Raw genomic sequence first — 23,778 nt, forward strand, 5'->3', positions numbered from 1 at the left:
TCCCTTAGAGGGAAATGCCAAAGAGAAATGGGAACCAAACATTTTCAGCTTTTGATTTTCTTGCTCACTGAGGACAAGAGTTCTCTCAAATTGCTGGAGTTTTAATCATTGGTAAAAAACTCCCCACAAACCACAACACAGAAGAGAAACCCCCAAACCTGCCTGTCAGCCCCAAGGATCTGACTTCCTTCAACTTCATTTGCAACAGTCGAACCGGACAAAGGTCTTTCCTCATTTCCCACATTTTATTTACTATTTCATGTGATTTCCCAGCTGAGGAAGCCCTTTGCTTTGCATAGCAAATCAGCCACAGGAGTTACACTGTGCTCACCACCACCACCCAAGCGCCTGTAACATTAACAAATGTCAGCAAAACCTGACACCACCACAGACATTTTTATTTTTCCATAGTTAGTCCTCTTAATTAGAATATTCATTCCAAGGCCAGGGTCAGCATCAGCTCCTACTACATCGTTAAATCAGATTTGCTGAGAAGGAATCCCGTTACTAATTCTTCGCTCTGGAGGAGTAATTGTCAAGCCACAATGGGCAGTTGAGTTTCTCAAAGCACTGTCTGCATTAATAACATTCATTCTCATTCATATTTACAATATAAAACTCATATTGCTCTCAATTTATTTTACAAAAACCTTCATGAAGGATAAGGATGAATTCTGCAGATCCCTTCCCATCACCTGTCTGCAGCAAGTGATTTGGATTCCCTGAAGTCACCTACGGCCCACCCTGCCGCTCCCCGCCTGGGCTGGCAGACCCCCCGCTGCCCTCAGCTCCCCGCTTCTGCACTATTTTGGAGAACCAAAGCAAAGCAACTCCTTGCTTTTTCCTGCCCATCTCCAGGATTTACACACCATGGCTTCCATACTGGCAGCAGAGGAATGATGAAGCTGTTTCTTTGCCAACAAAGAGGTGCACAATGATTTCACCTTTTGCTAGGGAGTCTTGCCTTTTACCAAAACTACAGTTAAATACCTTATTTAAATGCATTCTTATTCCAAGTGAAACAGCAATGCCCCAAGCCCATGCTGAGCCCTGGGGCACTCCTACGCTCTCACCAGGCACCCCCCCATTTTCCATCCTGCTCCTCCCACTGCGCAGCATGGCAGCGGCTACACCAGACCAGCGCTATGGCTTGGGCGCCACCTCACTCCCTGAGTTCTCTCTCGTCTCCCTCCTCTTCATGATTTTCCAGGATCGCTCCCCACCTGTAAGAACAGCATCATAGCCCCCAACCCCGCCATTAAAACAGACCGAGACAGCCCCAACCCCAGGCTGTACGCCTGTGAGAGACCCCAGATGGACTCCCGTGTCCTTTGTTGCTGCCCGGCCTGGCTGTGCTCGGTTCCTCCGGGGTCTGCTGCCCTTCCCAGGCAGAGCAGAGACCACCCGGACGCTGCAGCGGCACAAAGACCTTCAGCTTGGCCACCAATCAGCACCTCCAGAGGATGGTCCAACCTCAGTGGTCTCACAGCCTCCTGTGACTCCAGGTCCACTCAAAGACAAAGAAAACTACACCAATCGTTTTGTTGTTTGGGTTGGGGTTTTTTGTAAAGGCTTTGCGTTTTGCTGCCTGTCAGCACTGTCTCAGCATATTGCACAACGTTTTCTTTATTATTAAAAAAGTGTCTTGGTATCAGGCAGGAAGAAAGAAGCTTTCCTCAGGAGGCTAATGTGTACTATTGTCTGTAATCAGAGGTAAGTGGTTGGTTGTGTGGCCATCAGGAAGCGGGACCTAGTCAAACAGAAACAGTGTCGTTAATGGCTTGTCCAGAAACAGAATCTCCCCTCCCTCCACCAAAACACACACTTCTTGATTCCTGGACACCTTCTCACCTCTCAAACAAAAGTCACACAAGTCTGCTTGCCTGCCCTCCTCTCCTCCCACTCATGTAACCTTGCCAGCTGGCAAACTTCAACCAAATTTGAGAAAGGCAGAAGTTTTACAGGCTTAAATTGGAAAAAGGCAAGTAAACCCAAATCAAGTCGCTGCTAGAGGAGCCATCAAGCCTCGTGACACCCAGCAAGGGAAGGGTGAAGCCTGCTCAGCTCATGGGAAGCAACAGGGCCGCCCCGCAGCACACGGCGCCTGAGGGACACTGCCCAGGCCTAGCAACACACAGAGCTTGAGTAGCAACATGAAAATACAAAGGCTACAGTAAGGACAACAGAGGGAAGGAAGTAGAGAAGCCTCTAAGAGGCTCAATCTCATTGATTCAGCTTCTCAGAAAACACCTTGCTCCCATACATGTTCGCTTAGCCAACTGTTTTTAAACACCACTGAATGTCTGATCATATGAATGTCAAGGGGAAGGTTTATTGAAAGCATCTTCAGTGCTGCTGGGACTGAGTCCCAGAGTTGTGCTTATCATCCATCCCCAAGTAGCTGTGCCATTTCTTTCAGCCCTGGAGGAAGTTTTCCTTACCGGTGTGGCTTTGTGAGAGCCCAGTCTCAAACGGCAAAAAAGAATTTCTGCTACAAATCTTCCAAAGCCGTGTAAAATCCCTGCAGTGACAAACAAGGGTTAAAGTGTCACAGCAAAACTGTAGGGTTTACACAAATACTATAACAAAACTCTATACAGTACCTAAATGGGATACAGTGCAGGAAAGCTGTGTTTAAAACACTGAGAAATTAACACAGACAAGGAGACACGGAGGGCAGAGGGGAATTCTGACATCCTGGAATGCATCAACAAAAGCACATCCAAAGCCATCCAAGCCAATGGAATTCCCTCTGCCCGGCTTTCTTGGGTCAAAATACATTCTTGGGTGAAAATATCCACTTTGAACAGCAGCTCTTAGATCAAAGGCTCTTCACTATGCTCCCTTCCAGTGAAAGCCAAGAAAAGACGTAACTGCTATCAAGACACCTTGTTATGTCTTGACTAATCAGTGAATTGTACCTTCTCAACTTAGTTTATTTTCTTTTAAGGAGGCAAATCCTGCTGTACATCCACCAACTACACAAGGAAAATCCTCCCAGTTACTTCAGATGGAAATTCCATCTCAACTTTAGGCACTGATTTAGCACTGGATCCTAACTATAGGAAACACACGGAATATCAGCAGTCAGTATGTGTGTATGTATATACAGATACATCCTTGCTCTTCCAGAAGCAAATAAACTGTGCTATAGTTACCAAAAAGGGAACAGCAGGCCCTTAGAACAGCAGAAATGGCATACTGGGACACCAAAACCAAGTAGCTTGCATTGCACAATGCAGTGCACACAAAAGGGCACTTTGTTTTAAACCTGTTAGAGGTTCAGGACTCCCCTGTAATTTACCAGTAACGTAATCACTACGACCAAAAATATATTCTGACAGAACTGAAGAGGCAAAATGCTGATAGTTACCTGTAGTTGAAAAAATTCCCCCAATGATGCCACAGAGCCTCACTAAGAACTGCCAAAAAGGCATGTGTTCTTCTGTCACTGTCACCATAAGTGAGCTGATGTCGTATTTCATGAATATTCCTGACACTCCATGGCTGCCAGCTGCATGATTAATTACTCTTTCCTGAAAGAAGAAAGGGAAATACAAGTTAGTCACAAGGAAAACAATAGATGTGATGACAAAGAGCTACTTAATCATAGATCACAATTGAAAGAAGACCAGTGAACATCAAGATCACTTTGGCCAGTACCTTCTAAAAGTTGAACATCGTTAAACAACACTTCACATTCCTGGTTACTGGTCTTCTGTGCTGCTTATCCATGTTCACTGTCATGCTCCGGTGCTCTCCTCTCAAGATTTGCTAACGTGCTCCTTCCAATAACCATGTTTATAACTTGGTTGCTTTTGGTACCTATGAGGGCAAGTGCCCCAGCTCTTTCTACTTTATTCGCTTAAACCGGGATGAGGTGTTCAGGAGACATTTAAGTTCTTGAACAGCCTTAGCTGTGGCAGTTTTCCCAGAAGGTCTATATAAATCTACATACTGCATCTAAGACTCATTAGGCTTCATCCTCCATCTTCCTTGGGATATATGTAGATATGCCTAGAGAAGGCTGAGAGGAGATATGATCGCTCTCTAAAACTTCCTGAACGGAACTCAAAGGTCAATGTCTTCTCTCTATTGATGAATGATGGGACATGAGGAAATGAGCTCAAGTTGTGCCTGGGAGATTTCAATTAGACAATAGAAAGAACTTTTTTACCAAGAGGGTTATTAAGCATTGGAAGGGGCTGCCCAGGGAGGTGGTGAAGTCACCATCCCCTGAGATGCAGAGATGAGGTGCTGAGGGATATGGTTCAATTTAGTGATAGGCCTGGCAGTGTGAGGTTAGTGGTTGGAATTGATGATCTTAAAGGTCTTTTCCAACCCTAACGATTCTATTTTTCCCTGATTCTAGATTCACAGGCCTCAGATGTAATTGCTGGCTCTTAAAACATATCAAGGGAGATCCTAAACTAGTGTATACTGTAACAGAAATCCACAAGCTTAAGTTAAATTAGAGCAATGCCCATTTTTTCCTCAGTGCATACTTAACACACATGTCACCATCCATCACTTGTACCAGAAAGAAAAGAAGGGGGAAAAGAAAAGAAGGGGGAAAAGAAAAGAAGGGGGAAAAGAAAAGAAGGGGGAAAAGAAAAGAAGGGGGAAAAGAAAAGAAGGGGGAAAAGAAAAGAAGGGGGAAAAGAAAAGAAGGGGGAAAAGAAAAGAAGGGGGAAAAGAAAAGAAGGGGGAAAAGAAAAGAAGGGGGAAAAGAAAAGAAGGGGGAAAAGAAAAGAAGGGGGAAAAGAAAAGAAGGGGGAAAAGAAAAGAAGGGGGAAAAGAAAAGAAGGGGGAAAAGAAAAGAAGGGGGAAAAGAAAAGAAGGGGGAAAAGAAAAGAAGGGGGAAAAGAAAAGAAGGGGGAAAAGAAAAGAAGGGGGAAAAGAAAAGAAGGGGGAAAAGAAGGGGGAAAAGAAGGGGGAAAAGAAGGGGGAAAAGAAGGGGGAAAAGAAGGGGGAAAAGAAGGGGGAAAAGAAGGGGGAAAAGAAGGGGGAAAAGAAGGGGGAAAAGAAGGGGGAAAAGAAGGGGGAAAAGAAGGGGGAAAAGAAGGGGGAAAAGAAGGGGGAAAAGAAGGGGGAAAAGAAGGGGGAAAAGAAGGGGGAAAAGAAGGGGGAAAAGAAGGGGGAAAAGAAGGGGGAAAAGAAGGGGGAAAAGAAGGGGGAAAAGAAGGGGGAAAAGAAGGGGGAAAAGAAGGGGGAAAAGAAGGGGGAAAAGAAGGGGGAAAAGAAGGGGGAAAAGAAGGGGGAAAAGAAGGGGGAAAAGAAGGGGGAAAAGAAGGGGGAAAAGAAGGGGGAAAAGAAGGGGGAAAAGAAGGGGGAAAAGAAGGGGGAAAAGAAGGGGGAAAAATATTTCTGGGGCCTGAAAACTGAATGCCAGAATCAAGCTGCTTCTCAAAACTGTTGTCTGCTTGGTCATTTTGGAAACAAGTCACACAGCAAGAAATAATATCTTGATACAAATAAAAGCTAGCTCACCATGACTACTTTAAAGAGACCAAATGCCTCAGTCCTAATCCAAGAACCTCTACAGTTTCTTCTCATTTGCCCAAATTCTTAAACCATAAGACCCCAAAGAGGAGAGTTGGGCTGCTACAGATCTCTAGTTTTTAAAAAAGGTTTCAGGAGAAAAAAAACCCTCAACATGATTTTAAGTTCCTTTCAGAAGTTTGCTATCAATGTGTTGTTAGTGAAAGCTGTTGATAAATGCAGTGCCAGATAAGTCTGGCTGAAAATACACAAGGGCAGCAGAAAAGAACAAAGCAGACGGAAGACAAACTCAGCCATGTCCAAGCTAATAAGACTAGAGAAGACAGACAAGCAAAACTGAGGAGGAAAAGCAATACATCACAGCCCCACTTCATCTGCAGATTCATCAGTCTGTGCTTAGAAACCACACTGAATATAGTACAAAACAAAAAGCAGAATGCCACTTTGGAAGATACAAACTAAGGAACTCCAGTCAGCTAACATTGCTGTAAACCACAGTGGCTGCTTCTGCTACTAAACTAAGTAAAAAAGACGCTAAAATAATGTATCAGTTATGATACCAGGTCACAGAAACTTTGCAATGGTTCAAAACAAAACCAAACCAGATCCCCAACCCCAAAACAGGATAGAACACTTTCTGTCGTGACAAGAGTTGACATTAGAAGACAGATGACCAGGTATACTAAGAAGGAAGACTGAAGGTAAACAGAACTTTGCCATTGGCTAGGGACGAGAAAAGACCAGTTGTTTGTTTTTCTTCTATTGTTTCCCTGAGCCTTACTGGTCTGTGGAGGTCAAATGGTGAAAAAAGAGAGTGTGAAGTTAAACAGAACACCCAGAGCTCCACCCTCAAAAGATACACAATTCTTTTTCCATAGCCCATGTTGGTCTGCTTCCAGCTTGTAATGCTGCAACATATTTAATTTGCAAATGCTAAAACCTGCTGAAAATAACTAACCTTGCCTCAGATACCTCAGTGCGGCCTTACTCTAATTTTTGTTGTTCACAACAAACACATCCCCACCAAAAATATTTGAAGACTGCAGGGTTAATTGACAGAAATCATCTTTACAGCAGGAGAAAAACTGAACACAAGATGAAAAAAAATGCAGTAAGGAGTAAAATAGGCAGTTGGATGATGTCCAGAAGTTTAAGGAGTGCCTTACTTGTTCCAGAGATTGTGCACAGAAAACATGAAGCAGATTGCTAGACCAGCAGGAGATGAGAATATAGTGCACTATGAAATTCCTCTTCATTCTGACACTGTATCCTATAACATCCTCATCAGAAAGCTCAAGCAGTGTGGCTTGGATGAGTGGACAGTGAGGTGGATCAAGAGCTGGCTGAATGACAGAGCCCAGAGGGTGGCGATCAATGGCACAGAATCGAGTTGGAGGCCTGTGGCCAGTGGAGTTCCTCAGTGATAGGTTCTGGGGCCAGTCTTAGTCAACATCTTCATCAACGACCTGGATGAGGGGACAGAGTGTACCCTCAGCAAGTTGGCTGGTGACACCAAACCGGGAGGACTGGCTGATTCCCCAGAGGCTGTGCTGCCATTCAGCGGGATCTCGACCGGCTCAAGAGTTGGGCAGAGAGGAACCTCATGAGGTTCAACAAGGACAAGTGCAGAGTCCTGGACCTGGGGAGGAACAACTCCATGAACCAGTACAAGCTGGGGATTGACCTGCTGAAGAGCAGCTCTGCAGAGAGAGACCTGAGAGTGCTGATTGATAAGAAACTGAATGAGAGCTAGTAATGGGCCCTTGTGACCAAGAAGGCCAATGGCATCCTGGGATGCATCAAGAAGAGTGTGGCCAGCAGAGTTCAGTGTCTGGAAATGAGACATGTCACATACACATAAGGCCTTTTTCTTATTTACAGTAGCCTTTACAATTTGTCTCACTTGATTTGTTCATGTACTATGCTGCAATAACTACTTTCTTCATGGATTCAGAATTAAAAGCCTCTCCAAGTCCAGAAGTTAAAGCTCTCTAGTCCACAGAATAATTAAGCTGGTGGTTCAACAAAGGTTAAACAAGACAGATAAGAGACAGAGATGCCTTTCTGTGGGATTTTTTCCTACAAACTACCTTTGTTTCCACTTTTAACACTCCACAAGCAAGTTGATGACACTCAAGTGAGCTGCATCTTTTTGTTTGTTTCCTATGTGGATAAAAAGCTAAAAGGTGGATTCAGTATTTGTAAAGCTGCACACAAGGTTATAGACAGGGACAGGATTTCTCCACCACCACCACTATTAGCATCCAGTGAAGCAGAAATGACTGGATATCTATCATTAATTCCAATATCAGACTCCAGATCTATGGATGCAAAAAACTAATGCAAGAAGTTAGCATGTGTCACTAAGCATATACATTTTATCATCAGCGTTACATTATTTATAAGAGAAATCTAGTGCACTGGAACATTCTACAAAGAGTCTCTTCATGCTACAAGAGTTTTCAAAGCCACTGTATGAGTAAGATTCCATTTTGATATTTGAGCTTTTATTAAGAACAAGCACTGTTGAGATTTTTCTCTTCTACTTACTCTTTCTGTCACTGAAAATTGATGAGTTTCTGCTGAAATTTTGTATGTATGAAGTTTGGTTGGCACAACTGTGATAAAATACTGGAACATCTGGTTATCTAGAAGAAAACAAATCTCTGTTGAATTAAGCATAGCCAAAAGCCACCTGAGACACTCACAAACAAACAAATAATATTTAGAATAGTTAATCATCTCAGCCATTTAGACCTGGGACATTCTTCAGGAGCCCCAGCACTGCCAAGACTACTTCAGCACCATCTGCATGAACAAAGTTTCCACAGGCAAGACCTATGTCACATTTGTACTCAAGAGAAATCTACATTCTACCCACGTAATGAAAAGATTCATTAAGGTCAAGCCACTCAAAGCTTCAGATGAAACACAGTGTTTTTTCAGAGCACTAGAACCAAACAGGTTTCAGAGAGTCACATTTTTCATGATAGATACATCTCAACGGTGGTTTGAATGGATTTTAGCCATTGAATTGTCCATACCATGCTGGAAGCCCTTCTAAACTGCTTATGGCTTTTCTCTTGATCAGACAAGACTTGTGGAGAACTCTTCTAGAGCAGCCTCCATGCTTTTTGCATTTCTGATTGCTCAGTCTTCACACAATCCCTTATGAGAACAAACACCCATAGACTGAAACAGTTTCTTTTAATCCATTTGGACCAGAACTGCCAAGGGATTGGCTGACCTTGTGGTGGCAGCAGCTTTAGAAGGTTCTGGAGACACTCACGGGTAACTCAAGTCAGAAGACAAGGTGTAGGGAGCTCTGTGAAGTAGGTTACTACACTCCTTTATTTATACATGAGGAAATAAAGTGATACACAAAGCCTTCCTGTAGTAGCCTCCCAGATTATATTGTGGAAGGGACAAACCAAATACAGGAACCGAATCCAAGATTCCTGATGCTATTTTGACTTTTTTTAACCAAATCAGACTTCTTTCTCCCTGTTGCAACACCAGTCAGACCTATGAATCTCCATGGCAGCATACTGCTGCAGAATTCCTTGCGGTATGTTCAGATATATTGAAACTCCAGTGTAACACAAATCTTGAAGCAACTGCAATCAGCTCCAATGAAACAGCAAAGTAAAGCAATGCTGACACTAAAAAGCAACTGTCCATTGAAGAGGTCCCATAGGTAATTGAGCAGTGCATTGCTCACTATCAAATTTAGCTGGACATGTGGTCTGTAAATCACAACAGTCATGAAACATGATTTAAGTGGAATGTTTGGGAAAATATAGAAAACAAAATGCTTTTTTAAACACACAACACTTACGATCTGATGCTATTTTTTCTGTTCCATCCAAAGGATTAATAATTCCTGGAATAAGCTCTCCAAATGACAAATGATCTATTCTATGAGAGAAGTTATAGGCTGAAAGACAACACAGAAGAACAAAACAACATTTTTAAAATACAAGATTGTGTACTCTTTGCTTTCTCACATTGGAAAACACGTGAGTTAGACTATTTCAAGCACTGGTATGCATATCATTGGGTTTGTGCTTGTTACTATGTCAATACACCTATGTACATGTTTCAAACAAAACTCAAAATACTTAGCAAAAAATTAAATCTATCTTGAAAAGAACTTCTAAAACAAATTATCTCAACCCTAGAGCTGAAGAGAGTCACAATTTCATGACAGGGAATTTCTAGTTGGCCAAATACATTATTCTACAGTGTGGGTGCTTGTATGTAATGGTACTAAAAAGACCAACATTTTACACATTGAAGGTACAGAAGCAGCATAAGGCAACTTCCAAGTCACTACATTGCCTGATTCTGCAATAGTATTTAAGATCTTTAGTATTATACACTTGTGTTGACATAAATTCATCGACAGTTGTTTGGAGGTTTAACCAAGTTTATGTCTCACGGTAAGAAACCACTGCCTCACATTAAGTACAGCAGCCACACAAATTTAGTATCTAGACTCATAACCGTTTCACACCGTATCTGTGTTACAACAAAGTACATCTGAGATTCCTGTGTTACCATTACTGGAGAAGCAACTTAAAGATAACACTACTAGTGTTAAATATGAAAGTCAGTCACTAATGAGTCAGAACGCTGCAAAGATTATCCTTCACTTCCTTGTAGAACGCAAGTGCTCAGCTAGAATATCTTTACCACAGCAACCTATGTCAACATATGAATTAGGAGACAGCAATCTGAACTTGTTTGAATTGAGATGATAGGAAGAACTTACACTCGTGGCTTACAAGGGCTGCCAAGTGTGCATGGCCTCGAGGGTGTGGTATTGCCCTAAAGAAAGAAAGATGTGTTTTATGAAAAATTAGTTCAATGAATTCACACAAAAGACACAGTTTTCCTAAGCAGGACTATGTAGAAAAATTACCTCCCCGCCTCTATTTCAACAAATACTTTTTATATATGTACATACTTGTGTATATAAAGCGTGTGCACAGTATACACATTTTATGTGTATCATAACAGATGTGTTTAAATATATGTAATATAGATGGTTTAGAACATATCTATTTAAAATGTGTATCTCCATAACACCCAACATGATGCTTTTATTACTGCCGCGTCCAGATGGGCTGAAGGACACGGCACAGCTCATGAAAAGCCCCTCACACAAAAACAGCATCTGGCATTTTTAGACATGTTAAAAGCACATCAAAACACTAGGCTACCAGAAGAGCCACCAAGGTCTACCACACAAAAAGCTGCAGAACTGCTCAAGTGACTGACAAGTGCTTTACTGTACTTGTTCTCCCTGACTAAGCAAGTTAAATTCAGGTCTGGACACTTGTTTGTAGACCAGCAAAGAAAGCACAATGCAGAAGCTGGTAACAGTGTAGAGAGGGAGGGGGAAAGTTTAACAGTCTCTCAGTCACACTTTATTCCTACCAGTCCAGCCAACAATGCACAAAACTGTCTCCCCCTGTAGTTCAGGTTAAATTGTTACCAAATGCATGTAAGTTTTGGGCAAACAGAAGGTGGAGAAAGACCATGAAATCAGTTCAAGATAGGACTAATAAACAGCCAAGCAATAAAGTACAAAGGCAAGCAGTGAAAAAAGCCATAAAAACCACACCCCCCAAACCTACAAGAAGAAAAAGAGCAACTTAGCAGAAGTGTAAATGCAATAATAAGCAGAAGGATGCAAATGAAAGTAAAAGATTATTCATGGCTGCAGAACTAGAGATGGGAAGAGAGAAGCAATGGCAGTACAGATGAAAGGTTGAAACGATCAGCACTGAAAAGGGCTTAATAAGTGGGATATCTAGGGGCAAATCAGAGACATGGTACATGAGTAAACAAAAGTGACAATGGAAAAATAGCCACAAAGACAGGAATGATAACCACCACATGGCATGGAACGATGCACTGCACTGATTTAGTACATTAGGAAGAAGCTTTTTGAACTATGTTGAGAAGAGGCATCAAAAGGAAAATAATACCAAGCAGGTGTCTGGGAAGGTTAATAAAACAGTCCCTAACTCAAAAGCATGAAAGCATACACACACATACATGGGCATGCACTAGATATAAGCACAAGTCAACTTATTTATTTTCAGGAATTGAACAGAACATACTTGCCCACAGTTATGTGAAAGTTCCCTGCCACTTTATTGACATAGAGATGACCATGAATTCTGCATGCATCTGGAGACTGTAACGAATTATCTTCCCTGTTTAAACAACAAAAACATACTTGAGAATATTCACTAACAGAAATAATAGCAGCACAGTTAGATTTCTTTATCCTAGCATAAAGATACAGCATCATCATCTGCCTCTCCTTATCACACTGTCCTGGAGTTATAGCAGGGATGGTGGCAGGGAAGGAAACTAATGCAGGTCAGTTTGATGAAACAAATAAGCTTTCATTTATACTTGAATTGAGAGATCTGGTCTATGAAGCTGATAACTAAACATGTGAGCAGAAAATGTAAGACTCTAAGTATGTCTTGCTGACCTGGGGATTTTTTTCTTTTATTTCAAATTACTTCTACTCAAACCCACTTTGTTGGGAGAGTTTTAATGCTACAATGAACAGGATAGAACACATTAGTTACATTAACAGTACTGTAGCAAGAACAGCTTTCAACATTTTTTTTTTCTGAAATCTTTCCCTTTTTCCTCACCTGCTGGGATGTCTGTAATTCAAAACATTGCTAAATCTGCTCTTCAGATGGAGTGGAAAAATAATATCTTTTTTAAACACACCTCAAGTATCACTATTATCTCAAATACTGCACTAACAGCTATCACAGAGGCAGGGAAGGACTTCATGAATCCAAAGACATCAACTAAATGAGGGAAAAAACCCATACTTTTTGAGCCTTCTTTAGCCTTGCCTTAGGAAGAAAGAGTGTATTTGGTCTTCAGATAAGGAGATTACAACATGAGAAGTTTGTACAGTATTTCTAGTGTTTGTTGTGTTGTGTTTATGGTTTGCTTGCTTGGGGTTGGTTGGTTGCTTTTTAAGGAGAAGCTTTCATAGAGAAAGCTTTTTCCTCTAGGAAAAAAACCCAATAAAACAAATCACACACAAAGCATCTAGACCAAGTCTCTCTGGATTAGTCTCTCAGCATTTTGTGAGTAGTTGGAATAAAGTGAAAACAGAAAGGTTTCATAGAATCATAGAATGGTAGGGGTTGGAAGAGACCTTTAGAGATCATCTAGTCCAACCCCCCTGCAGAAGCAGGTCAACCTAGATCAGGTCACACAGGAACATGTCCAGGCGGGTCTTGAAGACCTCCAAGGAAGGAGACTCCACAACCCCTCTGGGCAGCCTGTGCCAGGGCTCCCTCACCCTCACAGTGAAATAGTTTTTTCTTATGTTTAAGTGGAACTTTTTGTGTTCCAGCTTCACCCCATTACCACTCGGGTACCCCTTGTCCTGTTGCTAGATACCATCAAAAAAGGGATGCCCCAACCTCGTGACACCCACCTTTTAGATATTTGTAAATATTAACAAGATTCTTCCCCCAGCTTCCTCTTCTCCAGACTGAACTCCCCCAGTTCCCGCAGCCTTTCCTCATAAGGAAGGTTTCTCCATGCAAGTTTGACTGTGCCATCTTAGACCAGGGCATTTATGAACAAAACACATTTTTATTCCAAGGTTGATTCTAAGCACTGTCACAGCTAATAGCAGGACTTTAAAAAAAATGTTGCAGAACAAAGCTATTTTTAATTTTAAAAAAGTCTTGTTTAGCATTGCTTTAGCACTTAGAAGGAAGCATCAGACAAAATGGACTAAAAAAGTGTGTGTATTTATGTGTGTTTGTATTATGTCTACATATACATGCATAACCTTTTCCAGGTTGGAAATCAGAGAGATTTTCACAAAACCACAGTTCTCCAAACAAGTATCAAGTAGTACACTATCTTAAAACATCATATAAACCCACTAAGGTCTTCTTTTCTTACAACCTTATCTTCTGAAAACTAAAATCAAAACCACACTGAAACATAAAGTATCATTAAATAGGGCAGAGGGGGAGGGGGAAGGATGACACAAAATCCCAATTTTCCTTACCGTGGTGGCAGTGCTGTAGAAGCACTTTTAAAAGCACTTTTGAATATCACATCTTGAAGAGAGTGTTCTTCCTGCAGCCTACTCTGAATTACCTGCAACATCCTAAACATTATACAGACAAGTGAGAAAGAATGCAACAGTAAATCAAAGAATTACTTGACAATTAATTATCAGCTTCAATTGCAGATTTTAGATCAAGAAGCCAGAAAGGTTCATGTCAGTATATATTAGACTTTGAGAATGGTATTTTACACAGAGCTTAAAACTCTGGTGTTCACAGCACTGTGTTACCAAAATACCAAAACTAGACGGATTCTATAATAAACTGTAAGGTCTATTTCAAGACTATCAGTATAGGGATCACACACACAACCAACTTACACAGGTTTAAATGATAAACAGTGTGCCAGTTCAGTTATATGAAAGTCTCTTTTGCAATAATGTGTCAGTTTGCTACTATGGTTCAGCTTTGACATTTAGATATTAAACTCTGTTACGCATTTGAACCCAACTTGTGCTACCAAGCATTGGAATCGTAAGTGGAGCGAGTCCAAGCATCTGGGTTTGCAACTGCATTACTCAATTCCACAATTAAGTCCAAAGCCTTTTTTTTTCTGGTAACAGAAATCTCAAATCATGAGAAAAGCTAAATAAACTAGTGTCTTTTCACAGGTTTGCACTCTTAAATTACAAGCAGGAGCTGTTAGACCCAAGACACAGTCTGTTGCGGGATTCCGGTGTACCTCAAAGTCACTTTCAGTACAAATAATATAAACCATAGGCATCTATCTCAGTGCTTTACCTTTGCCATTCTTTTTGCTGTGGGCTGAGTTCAAAAACTACCTGAAACAAAAAATAAGACATCTAATAAAACATGCAGGAAGCACTGAAGTCCCATCCATGAAACCCAGAAGAGATGTGGGAAGGGATGAGGAGTTATAATCAACTTCACACTTGGCAAGACATACCAGAGTTTATGAAAGGACTTTGCACTTTAAAGAATGCATTTAGTGTTCAAGAAGGAAATTTCTGTCCCTTCCCTCCCAGAGTTATTCCCTTGTTTGTATTTATAACTTCAGCACCTTTTTCTAAAGCTCTCATAACTTCAGTCAGCAGTCTTTGCCCTCCTAGACTTTGACTAACGTGGCCTAGAAAATGCAGTGAGTAGCAATTTAACTCTAAGTGACATCACTGATGTGCCTGCTTTTGATGCAAGCAGCAGTGAAACACGGGGAGGAGCAATCTTTGGAAGATGAAGGTCCAGGTGCAGACTGTTTATTTTAGAGTCATCCCACAGCAAGCACTTCTTTAAGACAAGCTACCAGATTGGCTGCACTTCAATCAGCACAAGAGGATCACCAGTAACGTCTGTGCACCAAATTCAAATCTAAGTATTGGCTAACACTGATGTACTCCAGACAGTAAATTCAACTGCAATTAATATTCAAACATACCCAGAGCTATAGCCAAAAGAGATCTAGTACAGGAAGCTTCCCATTTCTAAGATCATAATCACTAGGGCAACTGCTAGCATGCAGCACCTACAAATACTGTTAGTATTTATCCCTAGAACATGCACATATAAAAATAACTAGCTGTAGAATCCACCAGTTTGTTAAGAAGCACTGATCTGCAAGTCTGCTGTATTCAAATCTGTTGCATTTGCAGAGAGTGAACAGGCAGAACCTAATGCTAGCCTGTTTCCTCAGCAGATTTCTGGGGTAAGCAGTACTCCTCACTCAAGGATCAGGCAATACTTGGTGAGGTTCTGAGCACAGTTCAACTGGGGGAGGGGGGGGGGCGATGGGGGGAAGCCATCAATATGCAAAGTAGCCCATTCGTGTTTCACACCAAGTAAGGAACAACTTACTACTTAAGTAAAAAGGTGAGAATGACTTACTGGTTCATAGATCAACCCATCTGCAGAGGCAACCATTGTTTCTGCTAAATCCAGAACATCAGCCCCAACATCTAGATTTAACAGGGAGAAAAATATTAAGTCAGAAATTATCAGGAACAAAGGAAAAAAAAAAGAGTTCACGTTGAAATAAAGTTTCACAGCACGGTGGTGAACTTTCAGTATAAGTTACTGTTCCTTCAACCTATCCAACCTTCAACGTGAACTGATGAACAGTGACCAGAAACAAACTCTGCAGATTTGCACTATTTTCTCACTGATGTAACAGAAACAGAGGTGTTGTGTGAACCACATATAGAGGTGTTCCAGGATTTGGTTTCACAAGCACTGAGTACAAATCAAGACGAGTCAAAACAGTGGGCAATTTGAAAAGAAAAACCAAAATAAACCAACACTGATCTACCATACCATTAATGCAAGGCTTAACCTCACAAAAAAAAAAAAGCAAGTCCTGAAGATCTGCTTGCATTCCTGGTAGAATTACTATTTTACCTCTTTCTCAGTCCAGGACAATAAAAAAACACTCAATAAAAATAATAGTTCGTTATCTAAATTATATCAAAATAATAGTAAGCACTGCCTTCAAATGGGAAAGCATCCATATGTTCACAAGGAGGATGAAATTACCTGATGGTTCCAGCATTGTATACCACGAACTATTTGCCAAGTTCATAAATAAATAAAAGTTGTGATAGATTCTTGCTGCTGAGCTGTGTCTCACAATAAGCTTTTACAATATTCCAGCTACAGAGAGACTGGAACAACAGAATATTTTCTTTTTGAGAGATAAAATAAAGTTATGCAAAATGTGAATAAGATGGCATGAATACTTTTCTAAACATCTCCTAGCAATTCTTCCAGTGAGTCATATGCCATCAAGATCACTACATGCCCACAAGATCAGAAGAAATCTCACGGTTAGAACATTTTGAACAATATCCAAATATACTGTAAGCAAGTAAATGCATGTCTGAAAACTTTCACTGATGGAATACTTACATTGACATCTCATGGCAACTGTAATATCAATATTGATTCTCAGCTTACTGAAAAGAAAAAAAGGCAAAAGGCTAATAAGTAACATTAAGTATCAAGAGATATAATCTTAAAATTCTCAGATTACTTCCCGACATACAGTCAAATAAGTTTATACTTATTGGTGTAAATTTTGTTAAGTTGGTCAAAATGTGGGTGAACCAGGACTTTTTGTTACTAAAGCACTGATGACCACTCAAAACTTAAGACATAAAAGCATCAGATTTCCCTGGTGAATTCTACTATGAAAGGTTTAACAATTTTTTTATAAATATTACTGTCAGTTTCTTATTAAGAACACAGAGTTTTCCCTATTTTACATTTTTGTTTTCAGGCAGCTATAATACTGCAATGAATTCCACAAAATGCAGTGGATGAGGACAATGCAGGAGTTATAAATCTAGAACTGTGCAAACATTTGAGCAGCTTCCTCCTGTTTTGTCCTTAAGACAGGCCATTGTATTTCCAGTCCCATTCAGAATTCCTCAGGACAGCAACATTCAGGACCAGGCTGAGAAGTTGCTAAAGTCAGTTCCCAGAAAACGTTGGTGTGTCACAAAGGCCATTGGTTTTGCTAGCATGGCTTCTGAAAAAGCTCTTTTCTCAAAAATATTATCACAGCAATGATAATGTTAATATCTTTAATCTGAATGTTTCCATAACGAGGGGAGGTACAAGGCAGTTCTTCCCTTCAGGGGAGAAAAAAAGACAAAATCAGCACCCCAAAAAACTTCATCATGCCACAAGTCTGACTGTGTGTCATTCCCCAATATTCTGGGCATCTCCTAACGGTTTCAGATTAATTTCACAAAAGTCATTTAAGCTGTAACATATAAATCCCCTCACTATATTCATATGGTCCTATCACCTCCAGGTAGCTTCTTCTGGGAACTGAGCTGACCACAAACACTACACATAAGCAAGGGACCAGCTCAACTCAGGATCAGACATGGTCAGCAGGCAGGAGAAAAGCTGTTAGAGTGGTATGGATCTCCCTCGGTTTGAATTGTCAGGAATGCAGATTGAGTGATTAGCCCAAACAAACTCAAATGATTAGCTTATTCAAACTGGGAAATCTGCAGCAGGACATCTCCCAAGCCCCATAATAGTCTCTTTAACCACTACACTATCCTTTCTGTGTGATAGTTTCACTAGCGATATAACCTGCTGTAGCAGAGACGTAAATGTGAAACTCCCATCTGTGTGAGTGGATGTATTCTAACTTGAGGTTTTGATGCATCTCCCTGAAATGTCTTATATTTTGTATTTTTTCCTTACAGAAACCTTTGGTATTTCTGATGTACAAGACATCCAATTAATAGAGGTATCTTTAGCTTATCACCACAGCAACCAGTCAAACAGCTTTTAAAGCTATTTCAGCTCCAGACACATGATATTTAAAGGTGTTCAGTCCACAAAATCTCCACTAACTTCAGAAAGACTCATGGAAGCCAGCCTCAGGATGAAAGGCACACACAGTCCAGACAAGTACATGAAACCAATAGCAAATGTATCTTCATCTGATCTTGGAGGCTGTAACTGGAGACAAGATCAGCAGCAATCTCTAGATAACGCAGTCACAAGTTTCAAGTGCTTAAGGTTCAACCCCAGCAGCACAAAGTAAAATGGCAATATACTAACCATATAAACTAGAGTAAGCACCATACAAATGTGGTGGGTTTACATAGCTGATGAGAAGATACATATTACAGTGTTCTCTAAAGTGTTAGTAAATAATTCATGAGGGGACTCCACCAACAAACCTACACTATTTTGACTTCTTCATTGCAGAAATCTCAATTTCAATTTCACTTCCTCATAGATTCCAGAAAAGAAAAAATTCAAATCAAACAGTAGAAGAAAAAAACAAATCAAGTCCCTTTAAGTATTTCACTTCTAATTTCAATCATAAATTGCTTGCAAGTCACATGAACATCTCAGATCTATTCTTTTCTGAAATGCAGGCATCTTTTATTTTAAAAGGAACTAATGAATAAAAATTACCTAGTAAAATCCTTGTCTACTTCATATTCATACTTCATCCATGTGTCCCGGTACACCGTGAACTCCATTATGGTCAGGAAAGCTATTGTTGTAAATGCTATTAGAGAAACTGAGTGGTCAAAAGGAAAAAAAGAAAAAAAGACATTTAGGTTGTGAGAAATATTATTCAGAAGCATAAGCAGAACAAAATTCAAGCATTCCAGGACCTGAGCATTATAATACTTGTGTCATTGATTTAAAAATCTATTTAAAACGTTAAAATCCATTTTAAAATCCATAAGCTGCTTTTAGAAAAATGTTTTCATATCTAGAGTATTTGCTTTTACATAGAAGGGGAAAAAGACAAGTCCTAGCTTTGCTTGAAGAAACAACCTTTTAAACTAAGTACAGTCAAATACCAGAATGACTGGGAGGCTATGAAATCGCTATATGGAAGATTTAAGAACAAGTCAAGATCCTTCTCCACATATAACACAAAATGCTAACAAATCACTGTCAAGGAGAACCTAGGCAAACTCAACTCTAAATTCAATTATGAAAGAAGGTGGTGGTGCACCTGCATTGACTTTTGCACTCACCAGCAAAATTTCACGTTGCTGAAACTTGCATCTGAAACTACGTACCAACCATATACATGAAAATCTTTGCATCAGTGCATACTCTGAAAGCAGGTGCATTCAGCAGTCAATTTGGTTTTGGAGTCCGGCAGGCCAGACTCATTCCAGCTACAGAATAGGAAAGTTGGACCCATGCTGTCTATCCAAAGTCACAAGGAAAGAATTAGAGCTGTAGTTGTTTTCTGGGTAATTCTGAGCAAATGTATTTCTGGATCTACACAGGTAAAAGAAAGTGTTGTAGAATTTCCAAGGATAGATTCTCCTTTCTGAAAGCTCTCCCAGCCCAAGAGCTACTGTCTCATACTCTTTGAGATGCTGGTACTTCTTTTGCAATGGGCTTGAAGACATTGAAAGTCTGAGAATAGAGTCTTGGTGTGTTTTACATCCCCACCACAAGACAAGTAAGCCTGGCACTTGAATTCTGAATAAAATGGAAATACTATATCCAGATTTTATGATGGCATAGTATAAGACTATCCTACATTGTCATTTATAAGGTTACTGAGATAAACCAAAGAATGCTAAAAGAACTTCTGGTGTTGAGAAATACCTTAAGGCACCCTTCACCAAAGTGAAGTTCTATGAAGGATGGCACTATACTACACAAAAGAAATTTTTAAGCATTTATTGTTTGTCTGCAAATTATAGACTGCATAAAACCAACTCACTTTCTCAGGATAACACATGGTTATTTAATCAGCTCTTAGAGATTACTTTATATACAATAATCCTTTAATTATTAACAATGCAATTCAGGAAACATAGCAAAGGAATACAGATTCCTGTGATATTTACTTCTATGCTACAAGCGACGGAATGACTTCAAAGGCTTATCTGTAGATTGCAGTTGCTTCTTGTACTTTTTATTCGAGTTTCAAACTTAATTGCACACGAGAGGGTTTTTTCTTCCATTTCACACCAACTGGTAGCAGTTTCCTATCTAACTGCAATCAAGTCCAATAGATGAAGTCACTATCTCCAGATCAGACTGCCTCTAACCCAACCTAACTTAAAGGTACAATTTGCTGTTCAGATACACATAGAAAACGGCATTCTGACAGGTAGAGCTTTTTGAGAGAAACTGAAGTGATTGATAAGGGCAGTACAAACACATGCCCTGGAATAAAGCATTTAGTTCTTCAAAGGGCCTTCCTTACTCTTAAAATCAACTAAACCTTAAAGATACAAAGCTTTAGAAAGCTGCTCTTCATCTTGATGGTTAACTTAGGTAGCCCTTAGACATCTCTGGAGAGCGTCTTTCCTCTCTTATGAAAGCAGAGTTGAATCCCACATGCATTTTAGCTCATGCTTACACAGTCTCACCCAGAACCTGACACAGAAAAAAGGGCTTTTTGAGACACCAGATGAGATAAGTTTTATTATGGCCCTGGTAAGGTGTACTTTCAGTTGTAATTGGTTAGAAGATTTTACATTGGTTTGACCCTCCCCAGTTTCACACAAAAAATCTCCCTTCAGATGAATGATGAATGCATCTATTTGGATTAAGATGCTACATTTTTACTTGAAGGAGATGTGCTCTGTCAGTCCACAAAAGAAATCAAGAAGCCAATTCTAGCCAGTTTCAAATGAAGACAGATGCCTGTCTTCCTCCTGTGGAAGCTTCTATTCCCACAGCATGCTAGCCTGAGCTAACAGCCAACATGAATCATGAATCTCAGTAAGGCCTACCTGTGCCTCCACTTGCTGAAGTCTCCACATAGCTGTCAGGAACCTTTGGAAAGGCATCCAATTCTTTCATCAAATTCAAGGTCTTCTTCCGATTCAGTCGCCTCATCTTCAGCACACTCCTCCACCTCCTCCTTCATATACTCTCTCTGATTTGAGAATAAATTGTTGTGATTAAAAGACATAAGAAACATTGCTCAAATCTAGTGGCTATAATTATAAAGCAATAACAAGACAATTGAAACCTAAGATATGTTTTGAAGAAACACAGGCTAGACAACTGCACAGTGACTCTTGCTTTAAGAAAACCATTACAATTGGTTTGCACACTGCTGCTTAAAGTCTGGTCACATTCAGCATATTCACCATTTAATTATTAGGTTTACTTTATCTCTCAGTTAAATTCTTATTGGTATTGGATACATTGAATTTGAAATTAAAAAGCCAAACTCAGTGCTGGAGTAAGCTTGCTGAGCAGACCTGACAATGCCTGGAAGTTATTGACTTAGCAGAGAATATCTAACAGGCTGCATAAACTTGGGAGGATGTCAAACTGCTCTGGGCTCCCGTATTCAGACACTATGGGCACAAACTATATGCTAAAGAAAAAACAAAGTGCATTTCACGTTTTTAAGATTGCAGAATTTTACAGTCATAATAAAGTCATCACTTTAGTTTGCCCCTCAAGGCAAAGTAAATATCAAAACCTAGTTCCATCCTTCAGGATCCATTTTTGTCCATGACAAGATCTCCGCTTCACTTGGAGTCATTGATTTGTCAAGCAGCACGATACTGAAAGATGTAGCCAGCCCAGGAAATACTGTCTTAAACTGTTTCTAAATCATGCAAACATGCTCACAGCCCAGTCCTGCCAATATGCTGCATGTTTTAACAAGTTGGCACTGTTGTTTTCCTTATGAGGAAATGCTGCACTGTGCCCAGAATTTCTGAAGCTACAAAAACCACTGTGCACTTACTATATTCTGAGAATATATCACATTATCATCCCTTATTTAAAGATACCAAGGCAGGCAAGCTAACCTACACTGCCAACATACAAGAGATTTCTCACCACTGTCTTGTAGAGAAATCTCTCATCTGCCCTGTTTCAAGAGCACCTCGAGCCTTCAGCGTGGCCTAGTGAAGTTACTCAAGAGCTATTCCCTGCTCTGCTCCTCCTTGGTGTTGAGCAGGCTTCATGCTGTGCAATAATAAAGCAATAAGCTTTACTGGAAATGAAAATTCACATGTGAAGAATCACAATCTGTGCCTGCGATCTCTTCACTATCCAAATTGGCTTCAGACCTTGGTGAGAAGACATAGACTGTGCTTGGCTGGAGCATCAGTTAAGTTAGGGTGCAGGGATCAAAATCAACCTGTGTGCTGCAAAGGACTCAATGAAATCAAGGTAATGAGAGCAGAGAAGATGGGTGCTGAACAGAACTTGTTATACAGCATCAAAAGAAAGAACAAAAAGAGATGAGAGCATCAAAGTTCTGTCCTTACTACACTATACAATTGTGTTTCAAAGAATTATTTCAACTCCACTTGCAGTAGCTTAAGTTGGAAAGCTTAGAAGCACAGATACAGCAAAGCAGCTGCTTAGACACAACGACTGGAGCTATAACATTCATTAGCACAGAGAAAACATAGGAGGTGGCTGCCTGCTACACTACATGGAGAGCACTAAAGTCAGCTTCATGTCATTCCAGTCTATCACATGTGCAGAAGCACATCCTAAAGAGCTACAAGATAAACTTAAAGCACTGGAGTACACTTTACTATAAAAATTCCCAAGTAATCCTGCATCAATGAGTACACAGATTATTTGTAAACCTGCTAGAAGCATCCAAATCATTCACTCATTTATTTAATCCCAAATATACAGACTCTCTTTTTGTTACGAACTGAGACAGTCGACACCTTCCTCCCTGCCCACCTCAACATATGTACCTCCAAGGGTAAAACGTGGAGTGCACTGCTAGGAAAGTAACGCATTATGAACCCAAGAGCCAATCATATTAAAGAAAACTGTTATTATTACAAGATAAAAAAAATGAAAAGCACTGTGCGAGTGTCACTGGAGACCCAAGCGCCCGCTCGAAAGGACCTGCAACTCAGATCCGCCTGAGGGGCTCGGGCAGTTCTCACTTATTCGGTTAACTTGGACACGAAGCCGTTGCAGCCGCCAGTGCGCGCCCGGACATCCACACCCGCGGAGCGGACCCAAGTCTGACCTCTCTTCCCGGGGCCCTCACCCCCAGCACCGGCCAGGCGACACACCGACCCCCGCCCGGCTGCCCGCGCCGAGGGAGGCCTCCGGCGGTGGCCGCAAGCTCGGTGCCCTCGGCCGTGATAGCCGCGGCACACCCGACCGCCGCCGCGCTGAGGCGGGCGCAGGCCCGCAGCCAAACACCGGGCAGCCGCGGGACGGGACAGGCCGCGCCGGCCGCCTCGCGCCCGCTCTCCCCTACCTCTGGCTGTTCTCGCCGTTACCCAGCGCCGCGGGTGAGGCCGGAGAGGGGAAGGGAGCCGCAACGCCCTGCTCGGCACCGGCCCCGCTGACCATGGCAGCACGCGTGGCCCGCGGCGGGCTCGCTCCGCCACCGACGCCCGGCGGCGGCGGGAGGCACAGGCCGACGGGAGCGCCCCGCCCGCCGCGCCAAGCCTCGCCTCGCGCATGCTCGCCGCGCCTCGGGCATGCGCCACCGCTCTCGGGGCCGAGCGGGGTCCTGGCACGGGGAGCCGCGAGGGGTGCGCGAATGTGTCTTACCCCGCCTAGGCCTCAGGGGCAGCGGCGGGTGCCGGAGAGTTAGCGCTGGGGCCTCTCCCTACCGGCCCCGGCTGGAGAGCAGAGCCGGGAACGGCCGGGGTCGGCGCCCGGCCAAGGACCCAGTAAGCTGGGGAGGCAGCGAGAGGGGGGCTGCCGCTCTGCA

General features: G+C 41.6%; 1 protein-coding gene across 2 annotated transcripts; it reads right to left on the reverse strand.

Annotated features, from left to right (window-relative positions):
- Nucleotides 1-226: 226 nt before the first annotated feature.
- Nucleotides 227-23,488, reverse strand: ERGIC2 (ERGIC and golgi 2). Of its 2 annotated transcripts, none has more exons than XM_062018750.1 (14): nucleotides 23,317-23,488; nucleotides 20,846-20,991; nucleotides 18,540-18,648; nucleotides 16,500-16,546; nucleotides 15,483-15,553; nucleotides 14,385-14,425; nucleotides 13,583-13,684; nucleotides 11,634-11,729; nucleotides 10,277-10,332; nucleotides 9,341-9,439; nucleotides 8,053-8,150; nucleotides 3,374-3,536; nucleotides 2,442-2,521; nucleotides 227-1,750 (listed from the first exon to the last, which is right to left on the reverse strand). In XM_062018750.1, exons 2-14 carry the CDS (start codon nucleotides 20,949-20,951, stop codon nucleotides 1,685-1,687), a joined length of 1,134 nt encoding a protein of 377 aa, XP_061874734.1. In that variant the 5' UTR covers nucleotides 20,952-20,991; nucleotides 23,317-23,488; the 3' UTR covers nucleotides 227-1,684. The 2 variants fall into 2 exon arrangements, with proteins under 2 accessions (XP_061874734.1, XP_061874743.1); XM_062018759.1 differs by lacking the exon at nucleotides 23,317-23,488 and adding an exon at nucleotides 21,915-22,093.
- Nucleotides 23,489-23,778: the final 290 nt, after the last annotated feature.

Source organism: Colius striatus, chromosome 1 (genome assembly GCF_028858725.1).
Source record: "Colius striatus isolate bColStr4 chromosome 1, bColStr4.1.hap1, whole genome shotgun sequence".
Classification (NCBI taxonomy): domain Eukaryota; kingdom Metazoa; phylum Chordata; class Aves; order Coliiformes; family Coliidae; genus Colius; species Colius striatus.